The sequence below is a fragment of the Patagioenas fasciata genome, chromosome 29 (assembly GCF_037038585.1).
Source record: "Patagioenas fasciata isolate bPatFas1 chromosome 29, bPatFas1.hap1, whole genome shotgun sequence".
NCBI lineage: Eukaryota > Metazoa > Chordata > Aves > Columbiformes > Columbidae > Patagioenas > Patagioenas fasciata.
The window spans coordinates 5,327,915-5,353,084 of NC_092548.1; the positions used below are offsets into that span (position 1 = coordinate 5,327,915).

General features: G+C 63.0%; 1 protein-coding gene across 7 annotated transcripts in view; it reads left to right on the forward strand.

The window, feature by feature from the left end:
- Positions 1 to 25,170, forward strand: part of CHD3 (chromodomain helicase DNA binding protein 3) — a 62,103-nt gene that overhangs the window by 11,019 nt on the left and 25,914 nt on the right. For 3 of the 7 annotated variants that reach the window (XM_071800122.1, XM_071800121.1, XM_071800126.1), the window contains exons 3-25: positions 440 to 552; positions 1,464 to 1,625; positions 3,284 to 3,408; positions 4,328 to 4,566; positions 5,042 to 5,172; positions 5,736 to 5,874; positions 6,285 to 6,329; positions 7,060 to 7,232; positions 7,942 to 8,172; positions 9,256 to 9,456; positions 9,707 to 9,924; positions 11,197 to 11,328; positions 11,655 to 11,754; positions 12,540 to 12,731; positions 14,056 to 14,256; positions 15,001 to 15,138; positions 16,907 to 17,028; positions 17,735 to 17,908; positions 19,852 to 19,993; positions 20,792 to 20,923; positions 21,768 to 21,885; positions 22,464 to 22,588; positions 23,783 to 24,014. In XM_071800122.1, the coding sequence (XP_071656223.1) occupies positions 440 to 552; positions 1,464 to 1,625; positions 3,284 to 3,408; positions 4,328 to 4,566; positions 5,042 to 5,172; positions 5,736 to 5,874; positions 6,285 to 6,329; positions 7,060 to 7,232; positions 7,942 to 8,172; positions 9,256 to 9,456; positions 9,707 to 9,924; positions 11,197 to 11,328; positions 11,655 to 11,754; positions 12,540 to 12,731; positions 14,056 to 14,256; positions 15,001 to 15,138; positions 16,907 to 17,028; positions 17,735 to 17,908; positions 19,852 to 19,993; positions 20,792 to 20,923; positions 21,768 to 21,885; positions 22,464 to 22,588; positions 23,783 to 24,014 (3,585 nt within the window). Of the gene's footprint in view, positions 1 to 439; positions 553 to 1,463; positions 1,626 to 2,550; positions 2,557 to 3,283; positions 3,409 to 4,327; positions 4,567 to 5,041; positions 5,173 to 5,735; positions 5,875 to 6,284; positions 6,330 to 7,059; positions 7,233 to 7,941; positions 8,173 to 9,255; positions 9,457 to 9,706; positions 9,925 to 11,196; positions 11,329 to 11,654; positions 11,755 to 12,539; positions 12,732 to 14,055; positions 14,257 to 15,000; positions 15,139 to 16,906; positions 17,029 to 17,734; positions 17,909 to 19,851; positions 19,994 to 20,791; positions 20,924 to 21,767; positions 21,886 to 22,463; positions 22,589 to 23,782; positions 24,015 to 25,170 lie in introns of those variants that run through there. The other 4 variants (XM_071800123.1, XM_071800124.1, XM_071800125.1 and 1 more) reach the window with 4 other exon arrangements.

Genomic DNA, 25,170 nt, shown 5'->3' on the forward strand with positions numbered 1-25,170 from the left:
GGACACAGTGGCCATGGGGAGGCCATGGTAGCCATGGGGGGTGATGAGAGGACATGGTGGCTCTGGAAGGGGGCCATGGGGGGGACATGGCGGCCATAGAGGGGATGTGGTGGCCATGGGGGTCATGGTGATGATGGGGGAGGCCATGGTGGCCATGAGGTGGGGGGCATGTGGGACCACGGTGGCCATCAGGGGGGACACGGTGGCCATGGGGGGGCCATGGTGGCCGTGGGGGGTTCATGGTGATGATAGAGGGGCCGTGGTGGCCATGGGGAAAACATGGTGGCCATGGGGGTTCATGGCAACCATGGAGGGGCCATGGTGGCCATAGGGAGGATGTGTTGGCTCTAGGGGGGCCGTGGTGGCCATAGGGGGGCCGTGGTGGCCACAGTGTCCCTGTGGGGCCATGTCCCATCCCCTTGTCCCCACCCCCCAACAGATGGTGACCCCGAGCTGCTGCGCGGCCTGCAGGGGGCGCTGCCCAAGAAGAAGCGGGGGCCCCGGAAACAGAAGGAAAATAAACCCGGAAAACCCCGGAAACGGAAAAAACTGGTGAGTTCACACCCCCCCCCCCAGCACCTCAACACAGGATCGGGCCCGCCCGGACGCCTGGGTCCCCTCTCGGACGCCTGGGTCCCCTCTCGGACGCCTGGGTCCCTCCCAAACTCCTGGGTCCCTCCCAGATGCCTGGGTTCTCCTGGCCCCAGTGATGGGGTCTGGGAGGGGGGTGACAAATGGGTGGCAAACGGGTGAGAAATGGGGTGACAATGGGTGACAAATGGGGTGACAAATGGGTGGAAGCGTATGACAATGTGTGTCAGCATTTGGCAACATGTGACAACGTGACAACGTGCGACAAATGGAGTGACAAATGGGTGACAATGGGTGAGAAATAGGTGACAAATAGAGTGGCAAATGGGTGACAATTGGGTGACAAATGGGGTGACAAACGGGATGACAAATGTGTGTCAACGGGTGACAAATGGGTGACAGGTGAAAAAATGGGTGACAAATGGGGCAATAAATGGGTGACAACGTGTGACAAGGGGGGTGGCAAATGGGTGACAACATGTGACAAGTGGGGTGACAAGGGGGGCAACATATGGGTGACAACATGTGACAAGTGGGGTGACAAGGGGGGCAAGATATGGGTGACAACGTGTGACAAGTGGGGTGACAAGTGGGTGAAAGGGTGACAAATGAGTGGCAACGTTTGACAATGTGTGTCAACGTTTGACAGTGTGTGACAATGCGTGACAACGTGACAAATGGGTGACAGTGTATGACAAACGGGTGACAAGGGGTGAAAAACGGGTGATGAGGGGTGACAAATGGGTGACAAATGGTTGGCAAACGGGTGACAAATGGTTGACAAGTGGGCTGACGAACCTCTGGGTGACAAACGGGTGTCAATAGGTGACAAGGGGTGACAAACGTGTGTCACACGGTGCCGATTGTTGCAGGTGTCCGAGGATGAGTTGGAGTCGGAGCGGGACGAGTTTCCCGAGAGCGGGGGCAGTGACTCGGGGGGGCCCCGAAAACGGCGCCGGAAACACCGAGACCGCAAGGAGAAAAAGACCAAGAGGCGGAAAAAGTCCGACGAGGATGGGGGGCAGAAAGTGAAGGTGATGGGGGCACCCATGGGTGGGGGGTACAGCGGGGTCTGGGGGTCAGAAAGTGAGGGTGACAGGGGGACCCATGGATGGGGGGGACACATTGTGGGGGGTACAGGGGGGCGCAAAGTGAAGGTGACGGGGCACCCATGGGTGGGGGGGACACATTGTGGGGGGTACAGGGGGGTCTGGGGGTCAGAAAGTGAGGGTGACAGGGGGACCCATGGATGGGGGGGACACATTGTGGGGGGTACAGGGGAGTCTGGGGGGCAAAAAGTGAAGGTGATGGGGACACCCATGGGTGGGGGGGGACACATTGTGGGGGGTACAGGGGGGTCTGGGGGTCAGAAAGTGAAGGTGATGGGGCACCCATGGGTGGGGGGGACACATTGTGGGGGGTACAGGGGGGTCTGGGGGGCAAAAAGTGAAGGTGATGTGGCACCCATGGGTGGGGGGGACACATTGTGGGGGGTACAGGGGGGTCTGGGGGTCAGAAAGTGAAGGTGATGGGGCACCCATGGGTGGGGGGGACACATTGTGGGGGGTACAGGGGGGTCTGGGGGTCAGAAAGTGAAGGTGATGGGGCACCCATGGGTGGGGGGGACACATTGTGGGGGGTACAGGGGGGTCTGGGGGTCAGAAAGTGAAGGTGATGGGGCACCCATGGGTGGGGGGGACACATTGTGGGGGGTACAGGGGGGTCTGGGGGCCAAAAAGTGAAGGTGATGGGGACACCCATGGGTGGGGGGGACACATTGTGGGGGGTACAGGGGGGTCTGGGGGTCAGAAAGTGAAGGTGATGGGGCACCCATGGGTGGGGGGGACACATTGTGGGGGGTACAGGGGGGTCTGGGGGCCAAAAAGTGAAGGTGATGGGGACACCCATGGGTGGGGGGGACACATTGTGGGGGGTACAGGGGGGTCTGGGGGTCAGAAAGTGAAGGTGATGGGGCACCCATGGGTGGGGGGGACACATTGTGGGGGGTACAGGGGGGTCTGGGGGGCAAAAAGTGAAGGTGATGGGGGGGGACATGGGGGATCTGGGGGTGCAGGGGGTTCTGGGGGGACCCATGGGGGGTACAGCAGGGTTTTGGGATCCCAGCAGGTGACCTGTGTCCCTGTCCCCTCTGTCCCTGTTCCTGATGCTTTCTTGTCCCCCCTACGCTGTGTCACCCCCTTGTGTCCCCCTGTCCCCATATCCCCATGTCCCCACGTCCCCCTGTCCCCATATCCCCATGTCCCCATATGTCCATGTCCCCATATGTCCATGTCCCCTCATCCCCATTATCCCCCCGTCCCCATTATCCCCCTGTCCCCGTCCCCATTATCCCCCTGTCCCCATATCCCATTATCCCCCTGTCCCCATATCCCATTATCCCTCTGTCCCCCTCTCTGTCCCCCTCTCTGTCCCCCTCTCTGTCCCCCTCTCTGTCCCCCTCTCTGTCCCCCTCTCTGTCCCCATGTCCCCCTGTCCCCATATCCTGCTGTCCCTCTCTCCCCCTGTCTGTCCCCATGTTCCCCATATCCCCCTGTCCCTCTGTCCCCCTGTCTGTCCCCATGTTCCCCATGTCCCCATATCCTCCTGTCCCTCTCTCCCCCTGTCTGTCCCCATGTTCCCCATATCCCCCCGTCCCCATATCCCTATCGTGTCCCCATTGTCCCTGTCCCAGGCCGTAGAGCAGAAATCCTCGGCTCAGCTGCTGGGCGCGTGGGGCCTGGAGGACGTCGATCACGTTTTCACCGAGGAGGATTATCACACGCTCACCAACTACAAGGCCTTCAGCCAATTCATGAGGTGGGGACGCCCTGGGGTGCCAGGGGGGTCCCTCTGGGTCTTAGGGGGCACCCTGGGGTGCTGGGGGGGCCCTTGGTGTGCTTGTCCCTAAGTGCCCCTCCCCGAACGCCTGGGTCCCTTGTTGCCCCAGACACCTGGGTCCCTAAGTGCCACTCCCCGGATGCCTGGGTCCCTGGGTGCCCCAGATGCCTGGGTTCCTTGTTGCTCCCCCCGGATGCCTGGGTCCCTTGGTACCCCAGACACCTGGGTCCCTAAGTGCCGCTCCCCGGATGCCTGGGTCCCTTGGTATCCCGAATGCCTGGGTTCCTAAGTGCCCCTCCCCGGACGCCTGGGTCCCTTGTTGCCCCAGACACCTGGGTCCCTAAGTGCCACTCCCCGGATGCCTGGGTCCCTTGTTGCCCCAGACACCTGGGTCCCTAAGTGCCACTCCCCGGATGCCTGGGTCCCTGGGTGCCTCGGATGCCTGGGTTCCTTGTTGCTCCCCCCGGATGCCTGGGTCCCTTGGTACCTCAGACACCTGGGTCCCTAAGTGCCGCTCCCCGGATGCCTGGGTCCCTTGGTATCCCGAATGCCTGGGTTCCTAAGTGCCCCTCCCCGAATGCCTGGGTCCCTTGGTACCCCAGACACCTGGGTCCCTAAGTGCCACTCCCCGGATGCCTGGGTCCCTGGGTGCCCCAGATGCCTGGGTTCCTTGTTGCTTCCCCCGGATACCTGGGTCCCTAAGTGCCCCTCCCTGGATGCCTGGGTCCCTGGGTATCCCGGATGCCTGAGTCCCTAAATCCCCCTCCCTGGATGCCTGGGTCCCTGGGTACCCTGGATCACTGGGTCCCTTGGTGCCCCGGATACCTGGGTTCCTGGGTGCTCCCCCCGACCGCCTGGGTTCCCAGGCACCCCAACCCACCCCCATGTGCCCCCCCAGGCCGCTGATCGCCAAGAAGAACCCCAAGATCCCCATGTCCAAGATGATGACCATCCTGGGCGCCAAGTGGCGCGAGTTCAGTGCCAACAACCCCTTCAAGGGCTCGGCCGCTGCCGTGGCCGCTGCCGCCGCCGCCGCTGCTGCCGCCGTGGCCGAGCAAGTGTCGGCCGCCGTGGCCAACGTGGCCCCCGAGGCGCCACCCCCGCCCCTGCGCAAGGCCAAGACCAAGGAGGGCAAAGGTGGGTGTGGGGCTGTCCCTTCCCAGACGCCTGGGTCCTCTCCCGGTCTCCTGGGTCCCTCCCGAGCTCCTGGGTCCCTCACGAGCAATTGGGTCCCTCCCAGATGCCTGGGTCCCCTCCCCAAGCTCCTGGGTCCCCTCCCGGACTCCTGGGTCCCCTCCCGAACTCCTGGGTCCTTCCTCGAACTCCTGGGTCCCTCCCGGACACCTGGGTCCTCCCTGGACACCTGGGTCCCTTCTGGATGCTTGGGTCCTCTCCCGAACTCCTGGGTCCTCTCCCAAGCTCCTGGGTCCTTTCCCAGACTCCTGGGTCCCTCCCGAGCAATTGGGTCCCTCCCAGCTGCCTGGGTCCCCTCCCCAAACTCCTGAGTCCCCTCCCGGACTCCTGGGTCCCCCCCGAACTCTTTGGTCCCCTCCCGAGCTCCTGGGTCCCCTCCCGAACTCCTGGATCCCCCTGAACTCCTGGGTCCCCACAGGCCCCGGCCACAAGAAGCGCAGCAAGAGCCCGCGGGTGCCGGAGCTGAAGAGGAGGATGAAGGGGAGGAAGATGGCGCCGCTCAAGATCAAACTGGGTGTACTGGGCGGGAAGCGCAAGAAGAGCAGCTCGGTACGGCCGGACGCCTGGGTCCCTCCCGGACGCCTGGGTCCCCCCCCCGGACGCCTGGGTCCCCCGTGGCCCCCACTGTCCCCAAGCGGTGACACCCCCACCCCATGGCCCTGCCCCACAACCGCCCCAATGTCTCCCAGTACCCCCCACCCTCTGGTCCCCACATCCCCTTTTGTCCCCCCATGTCCCCTTGTCCCCCTATGTCATCTTGTCCCCATATGTCCCCCCTTCTCCCCCTGTGTCCCTTTGTCCCCCTTCTCCCCCACATCCCTTTGTCCCCTCATGTCCCTGTGTCCCCTTGTTCCCCTTTGTCCCCCCATGTCCCCTTGTCCCTCTATGTCCCCCCATGTCCCTTTGTCCCCCCATGTGCCTTGTCCCCCTGTGTCCCCTTGTACTTCCGTGTCCCCACATGTCCCCTGTCCCCCCATGTCCTCTTGTCCCCCTATGTCCCTTTGTCCCCCTTGTCACCCATGTCCCCGCATCTGCCATATCCCCCGTGTCCCCTTGTCCCACCATCCTTGTCCCCCGTGTCACCCATGTCCCCAACGTCCCCTTGTCCCCAGCAGAGCGAGGACGCGGGGGAGGCCGAGGAGGATTCAGACGCCGAGAGCCCGGGGGTGCTGGGTGCCCCCCCCCGCCCCGACCCCCCAAACCGCATCAAGAAGCTCAAACGGGGACGGCCCGGCCGCAAGAAGAAGAAGGGTGAGTGTCCCCAAGTGTCCCCAGCCCCCCGGATGCCACCACTGACCCCTCCGCCTCCTTCCCAGGTGTGGGGACACCGGGTGACATCCACGTCTCCTTGCAGCACCCGAACTCCTGGGTCCCCTCCCGAACTCCTGGGTCCCTCCCGAACTCCTGGGTCCCTCCCGAACTCCTTGATCCCCCCGAACTCCTTGATCCCCTCGGACTCCTGGGTCCCCCCCGAACTCCTTGGTCCCCCCCAGACTCCTGGGTCCCCCCGAACTCCTGGGTGTCCTCCCAAAACTCCTGGGTCCCCTTCCTGGACTCCCGGTTCCCTCAGTGTCCCCAAGTGTCCCCAAGCCCCGGGTGCCACCACCACCCCCCCGGTCCTGGGTCTGGGGACACCGGGTGACGTCCCCGTCTCCTTGCAGCCCCCTGCGCCAATCAGGAGCGCGGCCCCGCAGCCCCCGCGCACGGTGAGACCCCCCCATGTGTCCCCAATGTGTCACCTGGGGTCCCCACACCTACCGGGTCCCCCCCGTGTCGGTGGTGGCGTTTTGGGGCTCCCCGTGTCCCTGTCCACTGCTGTCCCCAATGACAATGTCCTTGGTGGCCCAGAGCTCCCAACCACCCACTGTCACCTGGTGTCCCCAATGTCCCCCTGTCCCCATATCCCCCTGTCACCATGTCCTTATATCCCCCTGTTCCCCCCTGTCCCCTTGTCCCCATATCCCCCTGTCACCATGTCCTTATATCCCCCTGTTCCCCCCTGTCCCCTTGTCCCCATATCCCCCTGTCACCATGTCCTTATATCCCCCTGTTCACCCCTGTCCCCATATCCCCTGTCACCATGTCTCCATGTCCTGGTGACCTCAAGTGACCCTGAGTGACCCCCAGGATCCTAGAGCCCCCCCAGTGACCCTGAGTCATGTCCCCATGTCCCCACATCCCTCTGTCCCTACATCCCCATATTCCCCCTGTCCCCATATTCCCACATCCCCATGTCCCCATATCCCCTTGTTCCCTTGTCCCCATATCCCCTGTCCCCATATCCCCATGTCCAAGTAACCCTGAGTGACTCCCAGGTGCCCCCAGGGTCCTAGAGCCCCCCCAGTGGCCCAAGTCATGTCCCCATATCCCCATATCCCATTACCCCCATGTCCCCAGTGTCCCCAGGAGGTGACAGTCCCCTCTGTGTCCCCACAGGCCCCGATGACGAAGGGGATGGCTACGAGACGGACCACCAGGACTACTGCGAGGTTTGCCAGCAGGGCGGGGAGATCATCCTGTGCGACACGTGTCCCCGCGCCTACCACCTCGTGTGCCTGGACCCCGAGCTGGACCGCGCGCCCGAGGGGCGCTGGAGCTGTCCCCACTGCGTCAGTGACACCGCGGGGGTCCTGGGGGGTCCTGGGGACCCTAGAGAGAGTTTTGGAGGGGGTTTGGGGGCTCTAGATGGGGTTTTGGGGGTCCTGGGGGTCCCCAAGCTGAGGGATGCTAGAGCTGTCCCCACTGCATCAGTGGCACCGAGGGTGTCCTCAGGGGGTTTGGGGGACCCTAGAGGGAGTTTTGGGGGGTCCTGGGGGGGGGGTTGGGGGCTCTAGAGGGGGTTTTGGGGGGCTTTGGGGTGTCCTTGGGGTCCTCAAGCTGAGGGACACTGGAGCTGTCCCCACTGTGTCAGTGGCACCAGGGAGGACATGGGGGGGTCCTGGGGACCCTAGGGGGGTTTTGGGGGGGGGTTGGGGGCTCTAGAGGGGGTTTTGGGGGGCTTTGGGGTGTCCTTGGGGTCCCCAAGCTGAGGGACGCTGGAGCTGTCCGCACTGTGTCAGTGGCACCAGGGGGGACATAGGGAGGTCCTGGAGGAAGTTTGGAGGTCCTTGGGAGTTTTGGGGGCTCTAGAGGGGATTTTGGGGGAGTTTGGGGGGGTCCTAGAGGAGGTTTTGAGGGTCCTGGGGGGGGTTGGGGTCCCCCAAGGTGTCCCCAGGTAGTTCAGGTGTCCCCAGGAGCTTTGGGATCCCTCAGGGTGTCCCCAGGAGCTTTGGGTGCCATTGCAAGGGGGGTCACCTGAATTTTGGGGTGTCCCCCCAGGAGAAGGAGGGGGTGCAGTGGGAGGCGAAGGACGAAGAGGAGGAGGAGGAAGAGGAAGAGGAGGAAGGCGAGAAGGAGGAGGAGGACGACCACATGGAGTATTGCCGCGTGTGCAAGGACGGCGGGGAGCTGCTGTGCTGCGACGCCTGCGTGTCCTCCTACCACATCCACTGCCTCAACCCGCCCCTGCCCGAGGTCCCCAACGGGGAGTGGCTGTGTCCCCGCTGCACGGTGAGGGACACGGGGACATTGTGGGGGACATGGGGGACATAGGGATGTGACTTGGGGTCACTAGGGAGGCTCTAGGACCCTGAGGGCACCTGGGGGAGACTCTAGGACCCTGGGCATCACTGATGAGGACTCTAGGGCCCTGGGGGTCACTCAGGGTCACTGGTGGGGGCTCTAGGACCCTGGGGGTGACTCAGGGTCACTGGTGGGGGCTCTAGGACCCTGGGGGTCGCTCAGGGTCATTGGGGGGCTCTAGGACCCTGGGGGTCACTCAGGGTCACTGGTGGGGGCCCTAGCACCCCGGGAGTCGCTCAGGGTCGTTGGGGAGCTCTAGGACCCTGGGGGTCGCTCAGGGTCGTTGGGGGGCTCTAGGACCCTGGGGGTTGCTTGGGGACACAGGGACATGGGGGAACCTGCATGTCCTCCTAGCACATCCACTGCCTGAGGTCCCCAACGGAGAGTGGCTGTGTCCCCGCTGCATGGTGAGGGACACGGGGACACAGGGACATTGTGGGGGACGTGAGGATGCAGGGGGACGTGGGGACATAGGGACATGACTTGGGGTCACTAGGGAGGCTCTAGGACCCTGGGGGCACCTAGGGGAGACTCTAGGACCCTGAGGATCACTGATGAGGACTCTAGGACCCTGGGGGTCACTCGGGGTCATTGCGGGGCTCTAGGACTCTGGGGTCCTTGGGGGGGCTCTAGGACTCTGAGGGTCACTTGGGGTCATGAGGGGGACTCTAGGACCCTGGGGGTCGCTCAGGGTCACTGGTGGGGACTCTAGGACCCTGGGGGTCACCTGGGGACACAGGGACATGGGGGAACCTGCATGTCCTCCTACCACATCCACTGCCTGAGGTCCCCAACGGAGAGTGACTGTGTCCCCGCTGCACAGTAAGGGACATGGGGACACAAGGAGACATGAGGACATGGTGTGGGACATGGGGACACCTGCCTGATGTCCCCAATGGGGAATGACGTTGTCCCCACCACGTGGTGTGGGGATATGGGGGGGACACAGGGTGACAGAAACTGGCTCCTATGTCCCCCATGTCCCCCTGACGCTGTCCCCTGTCCCCGCAGTGCCCGGTGCTGAAGGGGCGGGTGCAGAAGATCCTGTACTGGCGGTGGGGGGAGCCGCCCCCCCCAGTGGGGGCTCCCCCCGGGACTGCACCCCCCCAGGAGGGGCCCCCCCAGGCGCTGCAGGGCCGCTCGGAGCGCGAGTTCTTTGTCAAGTGGGTGGGACTGTCCTACTGGCACTGTTCCTGGGTCAAGGAGCTGCAGGTACGGGGGGGTCCCCGGAACCGGGGGGGGGCATTTACCTCCTGGAGGGGGCCCTGTTATTGGGGGGCCTTGATACATCCAATTTGGGGGGGACCCAGTACTGGGCTGACCTGGTATACCCAGTTAAGGGGTAAATCCTGGTCGGGGGGAGCAGCCCCCCCATTCCTCCCTATCCCTCCCAATGGCCCCGCAGGGGGGTGCTGTCCCCCCCCATCTAATTTGGGGTGCCCCTGCTGTCCCCCACCCACAGCTGGAGATCTTCCACCTGGTCATGTACCGCAACTACCAGCGCAAGAACGACATGGATGAGCCGCCCCCCCTCGACTACGGCTCCGGCGACGATGACCCCAAGAGTGAGAAACGGGGGGGGACGGGAGGGGACCCCCTTTTTGGGGGGATGGAGGAGCGATTCTACCGCTACGGCATCAAGCCCGAGTGGATGACGGTGCATCGCATCATCAACCACAGGTGGGGGGCACCCATGGGTGCTGCGGGACCCTCAAATGGGGAGGGGGTGGGTGGCATGGGGGTGGGGTAGGGGGGAGCACCCGAGTGGGCTTGGGGACACTGGTGGCACCCATGGGGACACTCTGGGTCCTCTAAGGACACCCCTGTCCCCCCAGCACCCATCAGTGTCATCCGGCACCCATGGGTGCTGTGGGGGATCCAAATTAGGAAAGCATAGGGTTGGGGGGCACCTGACTGGGGTTTGGGGACACAGGTCACCCCCTGTCCCCTCCATGTGTCACTGTCCCCAGGTGGCCCCATGTCCCCAAATGACCCCATGTCCCCTCCATGTATCCTTGTCCCCAAATGACCCTGTGTCCCCTCCATGTATCCCTGTCCCCAGGTGACCCCATGTCCCCTTCCGTGTCCCCAGGTGACCCTGTGTCCCTGTCCCCAGCTCACCCCGTGTCCCCTCCATGTGTCCCTGTCCCCAAGTGACCTCACGTCTTGTCTGTGTGTCCCTGTCCCCAGATGACCCTTTGTCCTCAGGTGACCCTGTGTCCCTTCCATGTGTCCCTGTCCCCAAGTGACCCCATGTCTTGTCTGTGTGTCCCTGTCCCCAGGTGACCCTGTGTCCTGGTTGTGTGACCCTGTCCCCATTGTCCCCATGCTGCCCAGTGTCCCCACGATGTCCACTGCCCCCATGTCCCCATTTTCCCCATGACCCCCTTGTCCCCCTGACCCCCCATTGTCCCCACAGCATCCATGGTCCCCATGATGTCCCTCGTCACCACAATTCCCATTGTCCCCATGGCTCCATTGTCCCCATTACCCCCATGATCCCCATTCTCCCCATGTCCCCCCCATTGTCCCTGTGACCCCCCTTGTCCCCATTGTCCCCGTGACCGCCATTGTCCCCATTGTCCCCATGACCCCCTCCTTGTCCCCATTGTCCCCGTGACCCCCATTGTCCCCGTGACCCCCATTGTCCCCATTGCCCCCATGACCCCATTGCCCCCATGATGCCCCTTGTCCCCACAACCCCTGTTGTCCCCATGATGTCCCTTGTCTCCATTACCCCCATTGCCCCCATGACCCCCATGTCCCCATTGCCCCCATGACCCCCATTGTCCCCACGATGCCCATTATCCCAATGACCCCCATGGCCCCACGCTGCCCATTGTCTCTGGTGTCCCCAGTTGTCCCTGGGTCCCCCGGGTCCCTGTTGTCCCCTGGGTCCCCATTGTCCCCATTGTCCCCGGTGTCCCGCGGGCGGTGACACGTTGTGCGCAGCGTGGACCGCAAGGGCCAGTACCACTACCTGGTGAAGTGGCGCGACCTGCCCTACGACCAGGCCACCTGGGAGGACGACGAGATGCCCATCCCGGACTACGACCTGCACAAGATGGCCTACTGGAGACACCGGTGACCGCTGGGGACATGGGGACAGGGGGACATGGGTCTATTGGAGACACTGGTGACCGCTGGGGACATGGGGACAGGGGGACATGGGTCTATTGGAGACACTGGTGACCGCTGGGGACATGGGGACAGGGAGACATGGGTCTATTGGAGACACTGGTGACCGCTGGGGACATGGGGACAGGGGGACATGGGTCTATTGGAGACACCGGTGACTGCTGGGGACATGGGGATATGGGGACAGGGGACATTGGAGACACCGGTGGGACAGGGGGCCGTGCGGACAGGGGGATATGGGGACATGGGGACATTCCCCACGGTGTCCCCAGGGAGGTTTTCATGGGGGAGGACCCGGCCCAGCCCCGACGCTACAAGAAGAAGAAGAAGGAGACACCGGGGGAGGGGCCGCCCGACTCCCCCACCAACGACGTGAGTGCCCGGACGCCTGGGTCCCCTCCGGATGCCTGGGTTCCCCCTCTTAACTCCTGGGTCCCTCCCGGATGCCTGTGTCCCCTGTCCCTTCAGTATCCTTGGGGGTCTTTGGGGGGGTTCACCACCCGGACGCCTGGGTCCCTCCTGGATGCTTGGGTCCCCTGTCCCTCAGTATCCTTGGGTGTCTTTGGGGGGGTTCACCACCCAGACGCTTGGGTCCCTTCCTGAACTCCTGGGTCCTCCCCAGACACCTGGGTCCCTCCAGGATGCCTGGATCCCCCCCGAACTCCTGGGTCCCTCCCGGATGCCTGGGTCCCCTGTCCCTTCAGTATCCTTGGGGGTCTTTGGGGGGGTTCACCACCCGGACGCCTGGGTCCCTCCTGGATGCTTGGGTCCCCTGTCCCTCAGTATCCCTGGGGGTCTTTGGCAGGAGTCACCACCCGGACGCCTGGGTCCCTCCCAGAACTCCTGGGTCCCTCCCAGATGCTTGGGTCCCCTGTCCCTCAGTATCCTTGGGGGTCTTTGGGGGGGTTCACCACCCAGACGCTTGGGTCCCCTCCCAAACTCCTGGGTCCTCCCCAGACACCTGGGTCCCTCCAGGACGCCTGGGTGCCCCCTGATACCTGGGTCCTCCCCAGATGCCTGGGTCCCTCCTGAACACCTGGGTCCCCTGTCCCTCAGTATCCCTGGGGGTCTTTGGGGGGGGTTCACCACCCAGACGCCTGGGTCCTTCCCGGACGCCTGGGTCCTCCCCAACCCGCCGTGTCCCCTTGTCCCCACAGCCCACGGTGAAGTACGAGACGCAGCCGCGGTTCATCACGGCCACGGGGGGGACGCTGCACCTGTACCAGCTGGAGGGGCTCAACTGGCTGCGCTTCTCCTGGGCCCAGAGCACCGACACCATCCTGGCCGACGAGATGGGGCTGGGCAAGACCATCCAGACCATCGTCTTCCTCTACTCGCTCTACAAGGAGGTGAGGGGCTGGGGTCACCTCCCTTGGCCCTGGGTCACCCCCTGGGTCCTGGTGTCACCCCCCCTTGGCCCTGGTGCCACTTGCCTGGGTCCTGGTGTCACCCCCTGGGTCCTGGTGTCACCCACTGGGTCCTAGTGCCACCTCCCTGGATACTGGTGTCACCCCCTGGGTCCTGGTGTCACCCCCTGGGTCCTGGTGTCACCCCCTGGGTCCTGGTGTCACCCACTGGGTCCTAGTGCCACCTCCCTGGATGCTGATGTCACCCCCTGGGCCCTGTGTCACCCACTGGGTCCTGGTGCCACTTGCCTGGGTCCTGTGTCACCCCCTTGGCCCTGATGTCACCCACTGGGTCCTAGTGCCACCTCCCTGGATACTGGTGTCACCCCCTGGGCCCTGTGTCACCCCCTGGGTCCTGGTGCCACTTGCCTGGGTCCTGTGTCACCCCCTTGGCCCTGGTGTCACCCACTGGGTCCTAGTGCCACCTCCCTGGATGCTGGTGTCACCCACTGGGTCCTAGTGCCACTTGCCTGGGTCCTGTGTCACCCACTGGGTCCTAGTGCCACTTGCCTGGGTCCTGTGTCACCCCCTTGGCTCTGATGCCGCCCCCCTTGGCCCTGGTGTCACCCACTGGGTCCTAGTGCCACCTCCATGGATGCTGGTGTCACCCCCTGGGTCCTAGTGCTACCTCCCTGGCTCCTGTGTCACCTCCTTGGGTCCTAGTGCCACTTGCCTGGGTCCTAGTGCCACCTGGCCCTGGTGTTTCTTATGTGACCCCAGTGTCACCCCCTGGGTCCTAGTGCCACCTCTCTGGGTCCTGGTGTCACCCTCTGGGTCCTGTGTCACCTCCTTGGCCCCAGTGTCACCCCCTGGGTCCCAGTGCCACCTCCCTTGTCCCTGGTGTCACCCCCTGGGTCCTGGTGTTTTCTACTTGGTTCTGTGCCACCTCCCTGGGTCCTGTGTCACCCCCTGGATCCTAGTCCCACCTCCCTGGGTGCTGGTGTCACCCACTGGATCCTAGTGCCACCTCCCTTGGTCCCTAGTGTCACCCCCTTGGCCCTGGTACCACCCTCTGTCCCACACTGTCCCCATGGCCCCATATCCCCATGTCCCACACTGTCCCCACGTTCCCAAGGGCCCCGTGTCCCCATGTCCCCCACTGTCCCCCAGGACCACCCCAAGGGCCACGTCTCCCCATGTCCCCCACTGTCCCCCAGGGCCGCCCCAAGGGCCCCGTGTCCCCGTGTCCCCATGTCCCCCACTGTCCCCCAGGGCCGCCCCAAGGGCCCCGTGTCCCCGTGTCCCCATGTCCCCCACTGTCCCCCAGGGCCACACCAAGGGCCCGTTCCTCGTCAGCGCCCCCCTCTCCACCATCATCAACTGGGAGCGCGAGTTCCAGATGTGGGCGCCTGCCTTCTACGTCGTCACCTACACGGGTGACAAGGACAGCAGGGCCATCATCCGTGAGAACGAGTTCTCCTTCGACGACAACGCCATGAAGGGCGGCAAGAAAGCCTTCAAGATGAAGGTGAGCCGGACGCCTGGGTCCCTCGGGGCACACCTGGGTCCCTTTGAGGCACTTGAATGCTTGGGTGCCACTGGGGAACGCCTGGGACCCTTGGGGCATGCCTGGGTTCCTTAGGGGGTGGAGGGGGGCACACCCGAACACCTGGGTTCCTCTGAGGGACACCTGGGTCCCTTTGGGACTCCTGGATGCTTGGGTCCCACTGGGGAACGCCTGGGTCCCTCAGGGCATGCCTGGGTCCTTTGGGGGATGCCTGAGTCCCTTTGGGACACTCAGACACCTGGGTCCCTTTGGGGAATGCCTGGGTCCCTTTGGGGGATGCCTGAGTCCCTTTGGGGGCAAGAGTGGGACACCCGGACACCTGGGTCCATTTGGGGAATGCCTGGGTCCCTTTGGGCATTGGGGGTAGCACCCGGATGCCTGGGTCCCTTTTGGGGGAAGGCGAGGGGCGCCTGGACACCTGGGTCCATTTGGGGGATGCCTGGGTCCCTTTGGGTTTTGGGCCCCATGCTGTGTTTGGGGTCCCCCCAAGGTTTTGGGGTCCCCCCCATGTTGATTTTGGGGTTCAGTGGGAGGCGCAGCTGAAGTTCCATGGGGCTGAGGTTTCGGGTGCTGTTGCTGCATGCAGGGGTTTTTGGGACCCCCCCTTGGGTTTTGGGGACCCCTCTATGGCTGGGGGTCCCTCCTGTGTTTTGGGGTCCCCCCCAGGTTTTGGGGTCCCCCCTGATGGTGATTTTTGGGGTTCAGCGGGAGGCGCAGGTGAAGTTCCACGTGCTGCTCACGTCCTACGAGCTGGTGACCATCGACCAGGCGGCGCTGGGCTCCATCCGCTGGGCCTGTCTGGTGGTGGACGAGGCGCATCGGCTCAAGAACAACCAGAGCAAGGTGGGGGGACCCCAAAACCCTGGGGGGGGCACCCACAGATTGGGGGGGACACCCACATATTTGGGGGGGGTCACCCAGAGCCTTTTGGGGGACACTGGGGGCTCCATCCACGGGCTCTTGGCTGGTGGTGGATGAGGCTCCATTGGCTCAAGAACAATCAGAGCAAGGTGGGAGGACCCCAAAACCCTGGGGGGGGCACCCAGAACCCTGTGGGGGCACCCACAGATTGGGGGGGACACCCACATATTTGGGGGGAGCACCCAGAGCCTTTTGGGAGATACTGGGGGCTCCATCCACAGGCTCTTGGCTGGTGGTGGATGAGGCTCCACTGGGTCAAGCACAACCAGTTCCATGTGGGGGGGACCCCAGAACCTTGTGGGGGCACCCAGAACCCTGTGGGGGCACCCACAGATCAGGGGGGACACCCACATATTTGGGGGGGTCACCCAGAGCCTTTTGGGGGACACTGGGGGCTCCATCCACGGGCTCTTGGCTGGTGGTGGATGAGGCTCCACTGGGTCAAGCACAACCAGTTCAAAGTGGGGGGGTCCATGGGGGTCACCAGAAACGTGGGGAGTCCCTAGGGGTCACCCACACTTTTGGGGGGGTCACAGAGCCTTTGAGGGGCACCCAGAGCCTTTTGGGGACACCCAGAGCCCATGGGGGGGACATTGGGGGCTCCATCCATGGGCTCTTGGCTGGTGGTGGCTCCATCATCCCCAGTATAACCAGTTCAAGGTGGGGGGGGTGCACTGGGAAGGGGCACCCGGATGCCTGGGTCCCTTGGAGAAGGGGGCTCCCAGACGCCTGGGTCCCTTCTTGTTTGGGGTGCCCAGATGCTGGGGTCCATAGGTGCCCTGGAGGGGTCTCAGGGATCTCTCCCGGACGCTTGGGTCCATGGGTGCCCTGGAGGGGTGTCGGGGGTCTCTCCTGGACGCCTGGGTCCATGGGTGTCCTGGAGGGGTCTCAGGGGTCTCTCCCGGACGCCTGGGTCCCCTGGATGCTGTTGGGGGGTGTTTCCCGGACACTGGGGTTCCTGGGTGCCCTGGAGGGGTGCCAGGGGTCTCTCCCGGACACTGGGGTTCCTGGGTGCCCTGGAGGGGTCTATGGGATCTCTCCCGGATGCCTGGGTTCCTGAGTGCGCTGGAGGAGCCTCAGGGGTCTCTCCCGGACGCCTGGGTCCCCTGGATGCTGTTGGGGGTGTTTCCCGGACACTGGGGTTCCTGGGTGCCCTGGAGGGGTCTATGGGATCTCTCCCGGACACCTGGGTTCCTGGGTGCCCTGGAGGGGTCTATGGGATCTCTCCCGGATGCCTGGGTTCCTGAGTGCGCTGGAGGAGTCTCAGGGGTCTCTCCCGGATGCCTGGGTCCCCTGGATGCTGTTGGGGGTGTTTCCCGGACACTGGGGTTCCTGGGTGCCCTGGAGGGGTGCCAGGGGTCTCTCCCGGTCACCTGGGTCCCTGGGTGCCCTGGAGGGGTCTATGGGATCTCTCCCGGACACCTGGGTTCCTGGGTGCCCTGGAGGAGTCTCAGGGGTCTCTCTTGGATGCTTGGGTTCCTGGGTGCCCTGGAGGAGTCTCAGGGGTCTCTCCCGGATGCCTGGGTCCATGGGTGCTGTTGGGGGTGTTTCCTGGACACTGGGGTTCCTGGGTGCCCTGGAGGGGTCTCAGGGGTCTCCCCTGGACACGGGGGTTCCTGGGTGTCCTGGAGGGCTATCGGGGGTCCCTCCCGGACGCCTGGGTCCGTGGGTGACCCTCGTGTCCCCGCAGTTTTTCCGGGTGCTGAACGGGTACAAGATCGAGCACAAGCTGCTGCTGACGGGGACGCCGCTGCAGAACAACCTGGAGGAGCTTTTCCACCTGCTCAACTTCCTCACGCCCGAGCGCTTCAAGTCAGTGGCCCCGAGTCCCCATGGCACCTGTGTCACCCCATATCCCCATGTCCCCATGTCCGCATATCCTCCTGTCCCTATGTGCTCATATCCCCCTGTCCCCATGTCCCCATATCCCCCCACCCCTGTGTCCCCTGTCCCGATATCCCCATATCCTCCTGTCCCCGTATCCCCGTCCCCCTATCCCCATGTCCCCATATCCCCGTATCCCCCTGTCGCCATGTCCCCATATCCCTGTATCCCCTTGTCCCCATGTCCCCCATCCCCCTGTCCCCCTTTCCCCGTGTCCCTATGTCCCCATATCCCTCTGTCCCCTGTCCCCCTATCCCCATAGCGTCCTGTCCCCATATCCCCGTATCCCCCTGTCCCCATGTCCCCATATCCCTGTATCCCCTTGTTCCCACATCCCCCATGTCCCCCTGCCCCCGTGTCCCCATACCCCCATATCCCCCTGTCCCCATGTCCCCGTGTCTCCGTATCCCCCTCTCCCCATATCCCCCTCTCCCCATGTCCCCATATCCACATGTCCCCCTGTCCCCATATCCCCCCATCCTAGTGTCCCCCGTCCCCACATCCCCGTCCCCATATCCCACGTCCTCATATCCCCCATCCCCATATTCCCGTATCCCCTTGTCCCCTTGTCCCTGTGTCCCATGTCCCTGTCCCCATATCCCCATGTCCCATGTCCCCGTCCGTGTTCCCCCAGCAATCTGGAGGGGTTCCTGGAGGAATTTGCCGACATCTCCAAGGAGGATCAGATCAAGAAGCTCCATGACCTGCTGGGTCCCCACATGCTGCGGCGCCTCAAGGCCGACGTCTTCAAGAACATGCCAGCCAAGACCGAGCTCATCGTGCGCGTGGAGCTCAGCCCCATGCAGAAGTACGCCCGGACGCCTGGGTCTCCGGGGTGGGGGAGGGAGACCCCCGGATGCCTGGGTCCATGGGATAAGGGTGGACCCAGATATTGGGGTCTATAGGAGTCAACGTTGGGTGGAGTTGGTTGGTTGGAGCTCGTCGGGTGAAGCTCAGCCCCATGGAGACACAACCCAGGGTCTCCTGGGTATTGGGGTCTCCCGGATGCCTGGGTCCTCTAGAAGGGGGTAGGAGAGAACCCCCGGACGCCTGAGTCCATGGGATGAGGGTGCACCCAGATATTGGGGTCTATAGGAGTCAACGTTGGGTGGAGTTGGTTGGTTGGAGCTCATTGGGTGAAGCTCAGCCCCATGGAGACACAACCCAGGGTCTCCTGGGTATGGGGGTCTCCCGGATGCCTGGGTCCTCTAGAAGGGGGCAGGGGAGACCCCCGGATGCCTGGGTCCATGGGATGAGGGTGCACCCAGATATTGGGGTCTATAGGAGTCAACGTTGGGTGGAGTTGGTTGGTTGGAGCTCGTTGGGTGAAGCTCATCCTCTTAGAGACATAAACTGGGTGTTGGGGTCCCCCGGACGTCTGAGTCCATGGGATGAGGGTGCACCCAGATATTGGGGTCTATAGGAGTCAACGTTGGGTGGAGTTGGTTGGTTGGAGCTCATTGGGTGAAGCTCAGCCCCATGGAGACACAACCCTGGGTCTCCTGGGTATTGGGGTCTCCCGGATGCCTGGGTCCTCTAGAAGGGGGCAGGGGAGACCCCTGGATGCCTGGGTCCATGGGATGAGGGTGGGCCCAGATATTGGGGTCTATAGGAGTCAGCGTTGGGTGGAGTTGGTTGGTTGGAGCTCGTTGGGTGAAGCTCAGCCCCATGGAGACACAACCCAGGGTCTCCTGGGTATTGGGGTCTCCCGGATGCCTGGGTCCTCTAGAAGGGGGTAGGAGAGAACCCCCGGACGCCTGAGTCCATGGGATGAGGGTGCACCCAGATATTGGGGTCTATAGGAGTCGACGTTGGGTGGAGTTGGTTGGTTGGAGCTCATTGGGTGAAGCTCAGCCCCATGGAGACACAACCCAGAGTCTCCTGGGTATTGGGGTCTCCCGGATGCCTGGGTCCTCTAGAAGGGGGCAGGGGAGACCCCTGGATGCCTGGGTCCATGGGATGAGGGTGCACCCAGATATTGGGGTCTATAGGAGTCAGCGTTGGGTGGAGTTGGTTGCTTGGAGCTCATTGGGTGAAGCTCAGCCCCATGGAGACACAACCCAGGGTCTCCTGGGTATGGGGGTCTCCCGGATGCCTGGGTCCTCTAGAAGGGGGCAGGGGAGACCCCCGGATGCCTGGGTCCATGGGATGAGGGTGCACCCAGATATTGGGGTCTATAGGAGTCAGCGTTGGGTGGAGTTGGTTGGTTGGAGCTCGTTGGGTGAAGCTCAGCCCCATGGAGACACAACCCAGGGTCTCCTGGGTATTGGGGTCTCCCGGATGCCTGGGTCCTCTAGAAGGGGGTAGGAGAGAACCCCCGGACGCCTGAGTCCATGGGATGAGGGTGCACCCAGATATTGGGGTCTATAGGAGTCAACGTTGGGTGGAGTTGGTTGGCTGGAGCTCGTTGGGTGAAGCTCAGCCCCATGGAGACACAACCCAGGGTCTCCTGGGTATTGGGGTCTCCCGGATGCCTGGGTCCTCTAGAAGGGGGCAGGGGAGACCCCCGGATGCCTGGGTCCATGGGAGAAGGGTGGACCCACATATTGGGGTCTATAGGAGTTGGTTGGGTGGAGCTCTTTGGGTGAAGCTCATCCCCATGGAGACACAAACTGTGGTTCCTCAGACGCCTGGGTCCACTAGAAGGGTTTTGAGGCTGTTCCCGGACGCCTGGGTCCTCTGAAAGGGGGTTGGGGCCATTCCCGGACGCCTGGGTCCCCCCGGACGCCTGGGTTCGTGCTGTGTCCGCAGGAAATACTACAAGTACATCCTGACGCGCAACTTCGAGGCGCTGAACTCGCGGGGTGGTGGGAACCAGGTGTCGCTGCTCAACATCATGATGGACCTGAAGAAATGCTGCAACCACCCCTACCTGTTCCCAGTGGCCGCCATGGTGGGACTGGGGACATGGGGACACTGGGGACAGGGGGACATGGGGTCAGGGGGATATTGGGACATGGTTTTTAGGGGACTGGGGCTGCCACGGGTGGGTTTTAGGACCCTGGGAATGCTCTGGGTGGGTTTTAGGACCCTGGAGATGCTCCGAGTGGGCTTTAGGACCCTGGGGATGCCATGGGTGGATTTTAGGACCCTGGGGATGTCCTGGGTGGACTTTAGGACCTGGGGATGCTCCGGGTGGGTTTTAGGACCCTGGGAATGCTCCGGGTGGATTTTAGGACCCTGGGGATGTCCTGGGTGGACTTTAGGACCTGGGGATGCTCCGGGTGGGTTTTAGGACCCTGGGAATGCTCCGGGTGGATTTTAGGACCCTGGGGATGCCCTGGGTGGACTTTAGGACCCGGTGATGCTCCGGGTGGGTTTTAGGACCTTGGAGATGCTCTGGGTGGGTTTTAGGACCCTGGGGATGCCCTGGGTGGACTTTAGGACCCTGGCAATGCTCCGAGTGGGCTTTAGGACCCTGGGGATGCCACGGGTGGGTTTTAGGACCCTGGGGATGCCACGGGTGGGTTTTAGGACCCTGGGAATGCTCTGGGTGGGCTTTAGGACCCAGGGGATGCTCCGGGTGGGTTTTAGGACCCTGGGGATGCTCCAGTGGGGGGGGTTTAGGACCCTGGGGATGCCACAGGTGGGTTTTCGGGGCTATGGGGACAGGGGGACATGGGAATATGGGGGTGATAGGAGGTAATGGGAGGTCACAGGGGGTGACAGGAGGTGACACATGTGTCCCCAGGAGTCCCCGAAGCTGCCGAGCGGGGCATACGAAGGGGGGGCGCTGATCAAGGCCTCGGGGAAACTGCTGCTCCTGCAGAAGATGCTGCGGAAGCTCAAGGAGCAAAACCATCGAGTGCTCATCTTCTCACAGGTGGGGAACGGGGACCCCAGGGACCCCCCAGCACCCACAGGCCCCCCACAACCCCCCCCCCAGCACCCACAGACCACCAGAACCCGCCCAGGGCACTCACAGACCCCACACAGCGCCCACAGCCCCCCAAAACCACTGGGTGCTCATCTTCTCACAAGTGGGGAACGGGGACCCCCAGGGACCACCCAGCACCCACAGACCCCCCCAGCACCCACAGACACCCCACAGCCCCCCGAGCACCCCCAGTGCTCCCAGTCTGACCAGTACCAGGTGCCCCCACCCTCCTATTGCTCCCAGTATAACCAGTACCAGCTGTCCCCCCTCTCAGTGCTTCCACTATAACCAGTAGCAGGTGCCCCACCTCCCATTGCTCCCAGTACAACCAGTACCAGGTGTCCCCCCTCCCAGTGCTTCCAGTACAACCAGTAGCAGGTACCCCACTTCCCATTGCTCCCGGTATAACCAGTACCAGGTGTCCCCCCTCCCAGTGCTTCCAGTACAACCAGTAGCAGGTGCCCCCCCTCCCATTGCTCCCAGTATAACCAGTACCAGGTACCCCCCACCTCCCAGTGCTCCCAGTGTAACCAGTACCAGGTGTCCCTCCTCCCAGTGCTTCCAGTATAACCAGTAGCAGGTACCCCCCGTCCCATTGCTCCCAGTATAACCAGTATTAGGTACCCCCGCCTCCCAGTGCTTCCAGTATAACCAGTAGCAGGTACCCCCCCTCCCATTACTCCCAGTATAACCAGTACCAGGTACCCCCCCATCTCCCAGTGCTTCCAGTATAACCAGTAGCAGGTGCCCCCACCCTCCCAGTGCTCCCAGTATAACCAGTACCCTGCAGATGACGAAGATGTTGGACCTGCTGGAGGATTTCCTGGACTACGAGGGTTACAAGTACGAGCGGATCGACGGCGGCATCACGGGCGCCCTGCGCCAAGAGGCCATCGACCGTTTCAACGGTAGGGACCCAGGCGTCCGGGGAGGGGACCCAGGCGTCCGGGGAGGGACCCAGGCGTCCGGGGGAACCGAGGTGTCCAGGGGACACAGGAGTTCGGGGGGGACCCAGGCATTTGGGGAGGGACCCAGGTGTCTGGGAGGGACCCAGGTGTCCAGGGGACCCAGGAGTTCAGGGGGGACAAAGGAGTTCAGAGGGACAAAGGAGTTTGGGGGGACCCAGGAGTTCAGGAGGGACCCAGGAGTTATGGGGAGGACCCCGGCATCTGGGGGACCCAGGAGTTCGGGGGGGACCCAGGAATTCAGGGGGGACCCAGGACTTCAGAGGGACTCAGGAGTTCAGGAGGGACCCAGGCATCCGGGGGACCCAGGAGTTCGGGGAGACCCAGGCGTCTGGGGAGTTCAGGGGTCCCATTTGGGATCTGGGGGGACTTTGGGGGTGTCAGAGGTCCCATTGTGGGGTGTCAGGGGTCTCGTTGGGGTTTTTGGGTTTCAGGGGGCAGTGCTGGGGGGTTTGGGGGTGCCAGGGGTCCTGTTGGGGGGTCTGGGGTCTGGTTTTGGGGTCCCTGACACCGGGGGGCAGCGCCGGGGGCGCAGCAGTTCTGTTTCCTGCTGTCCACGCGGGCCGGGGGCCTCGGGATCAACCTGGCGACGGCCGACACCGTCGTCATCTTCGACTCGGACTGGAACCCGCACAACGACATCCAGGTGGGGACCCGCACCCCAGTGTCACCCCAGTGTCACCCCATGTCACCCAGTGTCACCCAATGTCACCCCAGCATCACCCCAGCGTCATCCAATGTCACCCCAGTGTCACCCCACAACGACATCCAGGTGGGGACCTGCACACCAGTGTCACCCTGTGTCACCCACTGTCACCCCAGTGTCACCCAGTGTCACCCCCGTGTCACCCCACAATGACATCCAGGTGGGGACCCGCACCCCAGTGTCACCCAGTGTCACCCCAGTGTCACCCCACAACGACATCCAGGTGGGGACCTGCACCCCAGTGTCACCCCAGTGTCACCCTGTGTCACCCAATGTCACGCCAGTGTCACGCTGTGTCACCCAGTGTCACCCCCGTGTCACCCCACAATGACATCCAGGTGGGGACCCGCACCCCAGTGTCACCCCCGTGTCACCCCAGTGTCACCCAGTATCGCCCCAGTGTCACCCCAACATCACCTCAATGTTACCCCACAATGACATCCAGGTCTGGACCTGTCACCCCAGTGTCACCCCAGCATCACACTTCTATTAGCCCCAATGTCACCATCATGTCACCCAGTGTCACCCCAATGTTACTCCCATGTCACCCCACAATGACATCCAGGTGGGGACCCAGCACCTCAATGTCACCCAGTGTCATCCCAGTGTCACCCCCCATCATCCCAATGTCATCTCAGTGTCACCCAATGTCACCCCAGTGCCACCCCAGTGTCACCCCCAGTCACCCCACAATGACATCCGGGTGGGGACCTGGCACCCCAACGTCACCCCCGTGTCACCCCCAGCCACCCCCTCCTCTGATGTCCCTCTCACTGTGTCCCCAACCACAACGTCCCAGTTGATGTCCTCACCACCTCATCCCCTCTCTGACGTCCCCAACCATGTCCCCAACCACCACATCCCACCCGACGTCCCCACCACCACATCCCCTCTCTGACGTCCCCAACCATGTCCCCAACCACCACGTCCCCAACCACCACATCCCACCCGATGTCCCCACCACCACGTCCTCTCTCTGATGTCCCCAACCACCACATCCCACCCGATTTCCCCCCACCACGTCCCCTCTCTGATGTCCCCAACCACCATGTCACCAACCACCATGTCCCACCCGACGTCCCCACCACCACGTCCCCTCTCCCTTGTCCCTCTCACCGTGTCCCTGTCCCGCAGGCCTTCAGCCGGGCGCACCGCATCGGCCAGGCCAACAAGGTGATGATCTACCGGTTTGTGACGCGCGCCTCGGTGGAGGAGCGGATCACGCAGGTGGCCAAGCGCAAGATGATGCTCACGCACCTGGTGGTACGCCCGGGGCTGGGCTCCAAGGCCGGCTCCATGTCCAAGCAGGAGCTGGACGACATCCTCAAGTTCGGCACCGAGGAGCTTTTCAAGGACGAGAACGAGGGTCAGCGGGGCCGGGGGGGCGGGTTGGGACACGTTGGGCTGTGCTGGGGCGTGTTGGGCAGTGTTGGGGCGTGTTGGGCCATGTCGGGTTGTGCTGGGTTGGGTTGGGTGTTGTTGGGGTGTGTTGGGTCTTGTTGGGTTGTGTTGGACCATGTTTGGTCTTGTTGGGTCTTGTTGGACCACGTTGGGTCTTGTTGGACCACGTTGGGTCTTGTTGGACCACGTTGGGTCTTGTTGGACTATGCTGAGTCTTGTTGGGTTGTGTTGGACCATGTTGGGTCTTGTTGGGTTGTGTTGGACCATGTTGGGCCACGTTGGGCCTTGTTGAACCATGTTGGACCACGTTGGGCCTTGTCGAGTTGTGTTGGGCCACGTTGGGCCTTGTTGAACCTTGTTGGGTCATATTGGGTCCTGTTGGGCCTTATTGAGAGTTGTGTTGGGCCATGTTGGGTTGTGTTGGATTGTGTTGCACCATGTTGGGTCTTGCTGGGTTGTGTTGGACCATGTTGGGTCTTGTTGAGTCTTGTTGGGTTGTGTTGGACCATGTTGGGTCTTGCTGGGTTGTGTTGGACCATGTTGGGTCTTGTTGAGTCTTGTTGGGTTGTGTTGGACCATGTTGGGTCTTGTTGAGTCTTGTTCGGTTGTGTTGGACCATGTTGGGCCACGTTGGGCCTTGTTGGGTTGTGTTGGGCCACGTTGGGCCTTGTTGAACCCTGTTGGGTCATATTGGGTCCTGTTGGGCCTTATTGAGAGTTGTGTTGGGCCATGTTGGGTTGTGTTGGATTGTGTTGCACCATGTTGGGTCTTGCTGGGTTGTATTGGACCATGTTGGGTCTTGTTGAGTCTAGTTGGGTTGTGTTGGACCATGTTGGGTCTTGCTGGGTTGTGCTGGACCATGTTGGGTCTTGTTGAGTCTTGTTCGGTTGTGTTGAACCATGTTGGGCCACGTTGGGCCTTGTTGGGTTGTGTTGGGCCACGTTGGGCCTTGTTGAACCTTGTTGCGTCATATTGGGTCCTGTTGGGCCTTGTTGAGAGTTGTGTTGGGCCTTGTTGGGTTGTGTTGGGCCTTGCTGAACCATGTTGGGCTTTGTTGAGTTGTGTTGCGCCATGTTGGGGCATGTTGAACTACGTTGGGCCTTGTTGGGTTGTGTTGGGCC